This window comes from Propithecus coquereli, unplaced genomic scaffold (assembly GCF_000956105.1).
Source record: "Propithecus coquereli isolate 6110/MARCELLA unplaced genomic scaffold, Pcoq_1.0 Scaffold77, whole genome shotgun sequence".
NCBI classification, from domain to species: Eukaryota; Metazoa; Chordata; class Mammalia; order Primates; family Indriidae; genus Propithecus; species Propithecus coquereli.
In genome coordinates, this window is record NW_012153840.1 from 4263919 (window position 1) to 4275900 (window position 11982).

At 38.3% G+C, this 11982-nt stretch overlaps 1 protein-coding gene across 1 annotated transcript in view; it reads right to left on the reverse strand.

Annotated features, from left to right (window-relative positions):
• Window positions 1–11982, reverse strand: part of VPS13D (vacuolar protein sorting 13 homolog D (S. cerevisiae)) — a 237909-nt gene that overhangs the window by 196078 nt on the left and 29849 nt on the right. The window contains exons 19-22 of the mRNA XM_012662492.1: window positions 9485–10516; window positions 5560–5650; window positions 3220–3346; window positions 1487–1667 (exon numbers count right to left, since the gene is read on the reverse strand). Coding sequence (XP_012517946.1) covers window positions 1487–1667; window positions 3220–3346; window positions 5560–5650; window positions 9485–10516 — 1431 coding nt within the window. The remainder of the gene's footprint in view (window positions 1–1486; window positions 1668–3219; window positions 3347–5559; window positions 5651–9484; window positions 10517–11982) is intronic.

The following is an 11982-nucleotide window of genomic DNA, read 5'->3' on the forward strand; positions in this document are numbered from 1 at the left end:
AACCCACATCCATTTCAATGAAATTTAATGTAAGTCAGGAAGGACTCCTTACAACAGATCTTTTCAATTTTACCTAAGAAGGTAAAATTATTTTTTAAACTTTTCTTCATTATTTAGTCAACAAGAATTTGAAACAGCAAGTGGTTATATTTAATATAAATTAAAGCATAATTTTTTAATTAAAATATTACCACTATAAAGACAGTGTCTATTTCTTAAATTGTAATCTTTTACCTAATAATTTTTTAAAGGAAAAATAACAAGTTTTTACAAATAACTACATTGTAATTATTTTCTGTGGTTCCCAAACTGCACGGAGATACCACAGGACATTGCAGTCCTAGTGCTGCCAGGATATTTTAAATTTTTGAGGGAAAAACAATTCTGCCGGACACAGTACAAACTACTAGCTTGAGGTAATTCACATTCAATATTAGAGCACACTGCATTCCTTTCATATCTTTGCAAAGCTAGGTCTTCAGCAGTTGCTGTGATAAAAAGTACCAGGCAGGGCATGGTGGCTCATGCCTGTAATCCTAGCACTCTGGGAAGCTGAGGCAGGAGGATTGCTTGAGCTCAGGAGTTAGAGACCAGCCTGAACAAGAGTGAGTCCCCATCTCTACTAAAAATAGAAATAATTAGCCGGGCATGGTGGTGCACACCTGTAGTCCCAGCTACTCGGAGACTGAGGCAGGAGGATCACCTGAGCCCAGGAATTTGAGGTTGCAGTGAGCTATGATGATGCCACTGCACTCTAGTGAGGCAACAAAGCAAGACTCCATCTCCAAAAAAAAAAAGTACCATGAGAAAATTAACGTGGAACGGGAATTGAGGGATGTGGTATCCAGTCTGATTCCAAGTTTGAAAAATTACACAGTGCCCAAGAGGGGCATACATCCTCTACTAGTGATTGTGGTTATTTAAGAATGAACTAAAAACACTATCCTCTCAATTTATGTTATTATTTTTTTCAAACAGCTACTAAGTTGTTAGGATATATGTTCTTACTAAGTTATTTAGACTTAATTACTTTGTAAATGGAAGTATCAATAGGTGTTCCTTTTGGCCTGGGACGTGCCATGAAAAAAATACCAAGACACCAAGGGTGCCATGAACTGAAAGGTTTGGGAACTTCTAATCTACTGCATTTGGAAAAAACTCAATCACTTTCCAAGTATCCCCACCACCAAAGTCCTAGAAGGGACCAGAAGTCTTAAACGTTATTTGTAAGTTTCCTTTCTCTTTTTTACATGGAGTTAAAGCTACATTTTAAACATACTTAAAGCATGATACAAAAAATAAGGAATAAAGCTCTCTAATTACAGCAAGATTTCTGTAGATAATCTGCTACATGGAGGATGTATTAGTAAGCATAATTACCTTTACTTTTTTTTCAGTGAAAGTTTCCAGATTTATCTCTAGAGGCGTAAAAGTTCTCCTGATTAGTCAAACTGGAAAAGCAGCTTGGAGAAACAAGGCTACCTACCGTCTGCCCTTCAATGGCAGCTCGCTGGCGCCCTAAGACATCTTGCAGCTGAGTGAAATGCTGAATGAAAGCCACCACCTCCGCCTGGAAGCGCTGAGTGTGCACATACTGCACAGAGGCCATCTGCAGGCTCACTCGAATGTCATGTTCTCTCCGGAGCAAAGGGTCAGGCTGTCCGTACCTAGGAATGAGGATGAAACGTGCCTCAGCAATAAGACGCAACTTAGCATTTGAAGACAACTTGGGTTGATTCAGGGGCTTCCCTAAAAGCAGCTTTAACTATTAAATGGAAATCTACAGTTAAGTTTTACAAAGCAAACTCCAATAATTATTACTCCCTTTGTACGCTTCTGCCATGAGTTGAGGATGCTAGATAAGAGACTGGGTGACAGCCAGGCTTCTAAGCAGGTGCACGGCTCCGACGCTGAGCTCACTCACAGGCCACCTCTTTTTCCTGCCTTTAAGGAAAGGTTGAGTATTTGGGCTACTCTGTTCCTGGCAAAGATTGTGACAATATGGACTTGAAAAACAATAAAAATAAGGCCAGAAAATAATGGGTAAAGAAAATGAGGCATCAGAATCAATGTTTCTGGGGAAAACTATCTTCTGGAGGCAGAAAGAAGTCTTTTTACTTCAGTGAAATGTAGGAGGAAGCGTTTTGGAATCTACATTCAAAGATAAATTAGGTACCCCCATAATATGCTGAAATAAAAATTAAATTAAATTAAATTAAATTTAAAAAAAAGATAAATTAGAAGTCTTTTCCAAATTGTTTTTGAATTTAATGGAGCACAGTGCCACAATAACAAATTATGATACAGGACATAGTCAACTCACATTGCCAAGCACCTATTTTGTGCCAGCCAGAAAATTAAGAGTTTTACATTAAATATCTAATTTAGTATAGAATCATGCCACTGTGGTATATAACATTAATATAACCAAATCAATCTAAATTCTCAGAAGAGTATGATACAATCCCCCTAAAAATGAAAGAAAAGGTCTTCAGACATCTTTTAGAACACTTTTTCTCAACCTTGGTTAACACTAGCATGTTAAAAAACAAACAAACAAAAAAACAATAAAACCAGAACATTTAGAGGCAGATCTGACCATCTATGTTTTCTAACACCTTTCAAAAAGGTTGAAAACCACCATCTTAAACTCTCTATCTTCCGAGAAAATCATTTTTTAATAATCTGATAGGCCTAAAGATACCTTCTAAAATCTAAAACAGAAACAATTCAATATAGATCATGTTTATAAACAAAGAAAAGCACATAATGTATATGAACATTCATATCACCAACAACATTCAGAGGCTGAGATCATTCCAAAACTTTTAGAGCTAGCTAGAAGCTTAGAAATGATCTAACTTCAGTCCCCTTACTATTTAGATAGAAAAACTGATACATGGAGACTAAGTGACTTGCCTCGGGTCACACAGCACATTAATGGAACATCAGCATCAGAGCCCAGGCCTTTTACTAATCAGAATTATTTCAATCATACCCCAATCTGTCTATGAAGTCTGAGTAGCCTACTTCAACCCACATCCATTTCAATGAAATTTAATGTAAGTCAGGAAGGACTCCTTACAACAGATCTTTTCAATTTTACCTAAGAAGGTAAAATTATTTTTTAAACTTTTCTTCATTATTTAGTCAACAAGAATTTGAAACAGCAAGTGGTTATGAAAAAATATCAAGTGACAAAACGACTGATATTTTTACTTAAAAGTCTGGAAGATGAGTGCTTCTTCTCCACTTGTAGTGAACCGTTCTCTGTAGAACTCTCCATGGGATGTAAGGTCACTTAGAGACAGGCTCCCAATGCTTCCCTGTAAGGCCAGGTCTCCCTCTAGGGATGTTAAAATTAGAAGACATTATTATGTATCTTTTTTTGTCACATACTTTAAATATGTCTGGAACAAAAACTGATATGCACATGTCTCAAGCTTTCACTCTGTAATCAGACTAAATGTCAAAAGCAAATTTTCATATTCTAATAGACCCAGAAAAATATTTCATGCAATACTTCAGATTCTCAATGTAGAAGTCCAAAGGGGGTTGAAATAATACAGTAACATCACACATAAACATCTACAAAAGGGAAAAAATTGAAGTAGGATGGTTTCAGTGGCTCATGCCTATATTCTCAGTACTCTGGGAGGCCGAGGTGGGAGGATCACTTGAGGTCAGGAGTTCAAGACCAGCCTGAGCAAAAGCGAGACCCCATTTCTACAAAAAATAGAAAAATTAGCTGGGTATGGTGGCAGGAGCCTGTAGTTCCAGCTACTCAGGAGGCTGAGGCAGAAGGATCACTGGAGTCAAGAAGTTTGAGGTTGCTGTGAGTTAGGCTGACCCCAGGGCACTCTAGCCCAGGCAACACAGTGAGACTCTGTTTCAAAAAAAAAAAAAAAAAGTAAATGCATATACAATTTAAAAGATAAAACATTTATAAACACAAATAGAAACATGATCCTTTCTGAGATTAGACCACTATTTATAATTACCAAAGCATCATAAGATCTATTAATCATACTATGGATAAAAAATAAAATAGGAAGTATCAGAATATGTCAGGTATTCAAGCAACATTGAGTGGGTTTTAGTGAGATTTAATTAAAAGAACAAAATTAATGAGGTAGACAGCCACTGGAGACATAGATTTGAAACTACTCTGATACAATGAGATTGAAGGCCCTGAATGGTAGGAAGAAAGAGGCAGGTACGTTGAAACACATACAACTAGAATGTGAACCTATAATGAATCATTCTTAATATTGTGTGACTACTGAAAAGAATATTCTGAACTGTTGCTTCCATAAAACAAAATTTATCATCATAATTTTCATCACAAAACAATTATTAAGGTATACATATTTGGCATGCTAGTTCAGGTCCCAATGAACTGAAGATACATGCTTATTTTTGATTCCTAATGTCCTCTAACAAAAATATCCAAGTTTCTACCAACCTTAAAGACCATCAACAACAGGGATACACTCTAGAGCGGCGAGGGTGCGGGGAGAAGACCGATCCCTTCTAGGAAGCTTTTCTAAAATAATTCACACCAGGCAGGAAACCTTAGTTTCAGTTCATTCCTTCCCCAAAAGACATTCTTGTTTTTACTACAGCAGCAACATTTGAGCTTTGTAATCTTCACTATTTATTAATAATTAAGGAAGGAACAGTATCTTAATATACACTTTATAAATCCCTACTATTTAGAACCTGATGTAGTTGAGCACTTGTGTTCTAAGAATTTTAACTTACAAAGTCCCATTAGAAAGAATGTCAGTTTTGCTACAAAATCCTCCTGCAAAAAATCACGCCTCCTATTCGTAGCTCCCCCCATTTATGACTATAGATAAACACATTCCCTGGTTTCCCAGAAACAGCCCTGTTACATGTCTAGTTTCCAGGTATGTAATTTTTTCTTTTCTTTTCTTTTTTTTTAAATAGAAGCTGGGTCTCGCTCTGTCACCCAGGCTGGAATTCCTGGGTTCAAGCAATCCTCTGGGCTCAAGCAATCCTCCAGGCTCAGTCTCCCAAGTACCTGCGATTACAGTTGGGATTACCACCATGCCCAGCTAATTTTTTAATTTTTTGTAGAGATGGGATCTTGCCACGTTGCCAGGCTGGTCGGGTGCAATTATTAATAATGCCCTCTTTCGCTGTTAAAAACATCCCAATTCAGACAAAAAAAAATTATACAGGTACCCTAGAGAGAGTTTGTTAAAAATACGGATAGATTTCATGGCCCCACCATAATCTACTAAATTTAGATTCTTGGGATGGAGATGAGAGAGGGGAGAGGGGAAGGGAAGAGGGGAGAGGGGAGAGGGGAGCAGGCAGGAGGTTGAGCCAGATACCTGTATTTTTAACAAGCTAACCAAGCGATTCTGATCCATAAGCCAGTATTTGGGAATCCCCACCATAAATCATGGCCAGACCAGTAACCACAAGGTACTAATCTACACCTTACTCAGCATGTGAGGACAATCAGATTTGTGATCAGGATGTTCAAATGCTGACCAGATTTTGCAAATTTGATTTCGTTCCACTTACCAATCATTTCCAGGTGTGCTACTAATTTGGACACATTTGCTTTAGCAAGCTCACTGGTGGTCTTATTCAGCACGAGAGAGAGTGAATGAACCTAGGAACAGAGAAGATAAAGCAAGGCAAATATTAGTGGGGAAAAAAGGTATCTTTCTGTGAAACAGCAGAACGAAATCAAGGAAGATACAGAAAGCCTCCGGAAATGTGAAGGTAAAGCTTTTAATGATGCCAATTTCACTTTAGCTTTCTTGACAGACAAGCCATGATCTGATGACAGAGCTGATAAGAACGGAACTCAATTGGGCTGTCTAAATTCCAGGTTCTGTGGTACCTCCTCTATGCTTGTCTTGTCTATTCTCTGTTAGTGAAATGTTTTACATTATAAAATAATTTTTTTCATGTTGGCATTCATCATTAAAATTGCACAATTCTATAATTCAAACATTCATTAAGTAAAGGCTCATCTTAAGAAATACTTCAAAACAAAATGATGAATATGATTTAGAATCCTATTTAATGCCTTTGAACAAATATTTAATAGAAGCCCCTGTTGACCAGCTGGGACTTCGCCTAGCAATCACAATCAAAGGTTTTCTTTCCAGCCAGGTGTGGTGGCTCATGTCTGTAATCCTAGCACTCTGGGAGGCTGAGGCAGGAGGATCACTTGAGCCAAGGAGTTTGAGGTTGCTGTGAGCTAGGCTGATTGCCATGGCACTCTAGCCCAGGCAACAGTGAGACTCTGTCTCAAAAAAAAAAAAAAGATTTTCTTTCCTGGGAACTACTACAAATAAAAAACAAAATCCTGTCTTGGAAATAGTATTCTTTGTAACAAATTCTACAATATAATATTGTAATTATAACTACTAAAAGGTCTTATATATCTAGGATTGGTTAAGTCAGGTCTAAAAAACCTTTTTTGCTCTGAACACCATCATTAGGGGCAAAGCACTGACTGAAGAGAAGGAGGGAGAGAGGAAAAGACTGAGCAGATTCAATCTTCAATTCACACTCACTACTTCCAAATGGCAGAGACCACACCTTACCTTTATCTTCAGTGCCTGCCACAAAGCAGGTGCTCAGTAAATGTTTGGTGAATAAATGATTGGGGAAAAAAACAGATGGGCAAAGAAAAAAGGAAAATAATAAGAGAAAAAGAAGAAGGAAAAACACTTCTAGAAGAAGGACTTGGAGAAAAAAGGAGATTATAATAGTTGGAGCAATAACCCTGGGAGGTCACTCCAGTTCCCTTGCCGTATGATTTTTGACATAGACCACAGAAGGATCTCAAGACAACAGGATCACCATGAAGGGAAGAAATAAAATAAAGAACATACACACTGTGTCTAAAAATGCTTTTGTTTGGAGGAATCTGGCCCTCACCACCTGAGCCCACTCTTAGCATGAATCTCAGCGTCACTAAAGCAGGACAACCCGACCTCATATGCCTCTGCCACGGTGCAACAGGAAGCACTCAGCACCATTTGTCAATCTGATCAAGTCTCTAGAGCTAACTTCCATTTAGCTAAACATAGAGGATAAAAGAGGAAGTCAAAATGGAAAACAGGCAAACAGACAAATCTAGAATGCAGATACTCTACAAAGGCACTAACCCGGTTTCTCCAACAAGTCAATTATGTACTGGGGAGAGGGGAGAGGAGACTGACTTACTGTAATTAAAAGAGATTTAAGAGACATGACAGCAAATGTAACATATGAACCTTATTTGGATCCCAATCCAAAAAGTTCATACATTATTTTACTTAATTCTCCTCATTTTGTGAATGAGGAAACTTTAGCTCAGAAAAGCATAGTATTCCATTGAATTATAGAGACCAAAGGCATGAAGTTTCTTAAACCATTAAAAGGGCTTTTTTTTTACACAATCAGGGAAACCTGATGATGGACTAGTGAGTGTTACATAATACCAAGTAATTCTTCTTACTTTAGTTAGATGTGCCAATGCAGTATGGTATATAAGAAAATGCCTATTAAGAAATAAATACTAAAGTATGTAGAGGTGACATGGTATCTGAAATCTGCTTTAAAATACTTCAGCAAAGAGAAAAAGGAAGAGGTAAAGTAAACATATTACAGAGTTGGGCATATGGGGGTTCATTATACTATTTTCTCTGTGATAGGTTTGAAAATTTTCACAATAAAAATGTTTTTCAAAAATTCTTATTTTAGGCCGGGTACGGTGGCTCACGCCTGTAATCCTAGCTCTCTGGGAGGCCGAGGTGGGTGGATTGTTTGAGCTCAGGAGTTCAAGACCAGCCTGAGCAAGAGTGAGACCCCAACTCTACTAAAATTAGAAAGAAATTAGCTGGACAACTAAAAATATATAGAAAAAATTAGCCGGGCATGGTGGCGCATGCCTGTAGTCCCAGCTACCCGGGAGGCTGAGGCAGGAGGATCGCTTGAGCCTAGGAGTTTGAGGTTGCAGTGAGCTAGGCTGATGCCACTGCACCCTAGCCCGGGCAACAGAGTGAGACTCTGTCTCAAAAAAAAAAAAAACAAAATTCTTATTTTAAAAGGTACGTTGTGGAGGGGCATTTACCTAATCCTGTTCTCTTGTAGAACCAGCCATGTCAATCTATGCAAAGCCCCTAGGAGCACTCCACATCCATGAGCCAAAAGGTTCCTGAGGCTGATCACTACAGGCACCACAAGAACAAAGTTACCGTCGCAAACACATGAAGTCCCAAAGAATGACTAAAGCCTGCCCAGTTTCCATTCACCTTGCTAAGCCCAAGGCACCAGAGGCCTCAGAGTACCACAAGGTCATGCATTCACCAGACACTAAGCAAGAGAGGTGAATGGTTCCTTCCCATCTCTCCACTGAGATTTCTTTCATTTGAAGAGTGAAGGCTACTACCCTCTAGGGAAATAAGAAAACAGGATAAACTGGATAAAACGTGATTCTCCTCCCTGACTTCTCCCAACAGGAAATGCAAGTTCACACATGCTAAGGCATGTAGATGAAGAACTTCATTCCTCAAGGCACACAAATGTAGTCGGCCCCTGCAGGGGTTCCAGGGCTCTGGACTCGGGCTAGTTATAACAGGCCTATGAGTTCCCAAATGGTCGATTCAACTTAACTACTTTCACATCTTACTGTTCTAGCACACAAAGCAGAACAGCCTTGAATTCAAATGCTGTCATTTTTATGTTTGTTTTTTTTTAAATATTTACAACATTTAAAAGGACAAGTTATAAGTATGGTAAGCCATGTAATAGCAAAAATAATAATAGCTACTATTCACTGAGGGCTTATTATGTGCCATGGGCTGTGCAAAGGGCCTTACCTGTGTTATCTCATTGAATCCTTATAATGATCCTATGATGTACACACCACTGAACATCTCCGGTTTATTAATGAAAAAATTGAGGGGGGGAAGGTTAAATTATTTGCCGAAGTTCACAGTGAAGGCACCACGATTTAAACCTAGGCAAGTCTAACTTTTGAGACTTTATTCTTAAAGAGCTATACAGTTGCCCTCAATGAAAGTAAATGATGTTCCGAGAAAATGGGGAAGTAATAATAAAATCCATACTTTAAAGTTGCTATATGTACTAAACACTTTGCTAGGTGCCTTACATACATCACCTCATTTAGTTATCTTAATTAGATGATGGAAGATGAGAAAACAGAGGCTCAGAGAAGCAAAGTAATTCCACTGAATTATAAAGCACAAAGGAAAAACAAGATAGTTAAACCAATTATTTTCCCTGCCTCCAGAGGGGATGTGAACTAAAACCTTTTCTAAAATATTAACATCTACCTTTTTGTAACAGACAACCAGAAGACTACATAGCTCCCCTGCCAACAAAAGCTATTTTCCAGAGTAAATGTAAACTGCTTGCGTTTAAAAAAAAAAAAAACAACCCAAATTCAATTTTAGAACTTAAGGGAGCCAAAGGAAATTGATACCTTGAGATCCAGCTTGGTGTTGACTGGATCTTGAAGTTCAGACTCTATCATAGCATTTGATTCTGACTTAACATTTTGTAGAACGTCCTCAGGTGGCACCTTCATAGCATGGTTGTCTGCAGTGGAGCCAATTCCAAAAAAATCTAGTATCACAACCCAGGTTTGCAGTGTGATCAGTACATCCAAGCAGTTAAAATCAACATCAATGCTCCTGTTAACTCTACTATAACTGGAAGAGAATTCTGGATGTTTCTTATCCACCAAGAATATATTGATGTGGACCAAGGAATCATCAAATTTACTCTTTCCAACAAGTATCTTGGGCTCATCCGCTGTTGGAGAAGGGGGTGGGGTCAAGGGACAGTCCTTGTCTTGGACTTCCTTTTGCTTCTTCCGGGATGCAGAGGTGGGTCTTTGATACAACTGAAAGACATTAGGAGCTTCTTCCATGTGGGAAGGGAGAGACCGAGGCATATCCGGATATTCCACATTGGATACTGAAGGGCAAGACTGGGAAAGATATTCTTTTTGTGCTAAACTAGATGGCTTAGGAGCTCCTCGAGACACCATCAGGTTCTTATATTTGGAATCTGGATTTTTCTCCAATAAGTCTTCCATCAGCAAAGAATGCAGGGCAATCTGAATAGATAAAGTCTGAGGATGGTCTTTACTGAACTCCACCTCAAAATCCTGAAATTTTAAGCTCACAAGACCTTGGGCCCCCAAAGTCAGATCTCCACTCAGCTGAACCTGAAGCTCTGATATACAAAAGTTGGCTTGAATCTGAGTAAAGGATTTGACTTCTTTCACAGACAAGGACTTCTGAGAAGTGTTGGAAAGGCTGGAGTGGCTGAACAATCCATTTTCCTTCTTTTCAACAGAAGGTTCTCCACGGGAACTGAGGGAAGGCAGAGGAGAATTTGGGCAAGGCGAGGAGGTAGCACTGGCTGGAAACTTATTCAGATCTTCACTGTACACGAGATTGTCCAGCGTTTGTAAAACCTGCTCGTATACATGCTTTGCTAACACCACCTGTATTCAAAGAGAAAAATTCAGTTACTCCACTGCTGCTATTCACTGCACTTAGATGCAATGCCCATAAATTTCCAGTTGATATACTTACGGGTTTCCCCACAGGTTGTAAGTTAGTTGACACCAAGGACTATCTCTTTCATTCTTTTCCGTCCTTACCTCTTTCTGCCCCTCTTCTATTCACAAGGCCCTCCCCCAGTACCTCACAGAATAACCTACACACAGTAAGTGTTCTGTAAGTGCTGTGCAGTGTATGCCTGAATCAGCAAAGTCATTCTTTCGAACCCCACAAAAATAATTGCAGAAATTGAAGAGAATACTGCCAAAAGTCTAATGTGGGTACACCACAGGATTAAGAAACAAGACTCATGGTTCTATAAAACTGGCTCATCATCACCACTTAGTGTAACAACCTGTCCTTAGTGCTGTTAGTACTTTCTAGATTATAATGATGATCCATGATTAGTTATGTTTCCTTTCTCCCTCACTTTGTTTTTAATTACCATTTCTTATTAAAAATATTTTCAGGCAAGGTTTATTTAATTAAGGGCAATTTTTAAACAGAGGAATTCCAACCAATAGATACAAAAATAATAATAGAGAGTGACCATTTTGTAATCCCTAATTAAATAATATATCCCATCAAAGTTCATCAGTGGAATAAACCATTATGTGAATGACTGACAGGGAATTTTACAATGGAGAGATCAAGGTTTTTGCCACCTAAATACAATTAGCAATTTTGGCATCACTAAAAGAGAAAACAGACATTGTATACCTCCTGATATAACGTAAAACACCATGCATAGCACTACCTTTGAAGCATTCTAGTTAAAAAAAAAAAAAACAACTAAACTAAGAACCTGAATCCAGTTAAAACTGTACAGTTTATGGGAAATATGGGGGAACAAGTTAAGTGGCACACAAACAAACAAACAGCCAAATCCAGAACACAGAACATTCTACAGGGCAACTGAACTAGCTTCCACTAAAAATAATGGCATGGGGAGAAAAAAAAGAGGAGGAGGAAACTGCATTAATAAAGACCTACAGGATGTATCATCCAAATGCAACATGCAGACCTTGTTTGCATCATGATTCAAACAAACCAAAAATGAAGACGTTTTTGAGATGATCAAAAATGTTTCTGAAATCTGAAAACAGATTAAAATTTAGATGATATCAAAGAATTCTCATTAAACTTGTAAGGCATAATAATATCACTACAGTATGTAAAAAGATGCACATAGTTTGTAGAGGTACACTGCAGATATATAGGGGTTAAAATGGCATGAAATCTGGGAATTGCCTTAAAATATTTCACCAAAAAAAAAGATGGATGAAACAAATGTATCAAAATCTTCCTAAATGTGGAATCTGAGTGATGGTCACATAAGGCTCATTAGACGAGCAGTCCCCAACCTTTTTGGTTTCATGGAAGACAATTTTTCCATGGACAGTGGGGC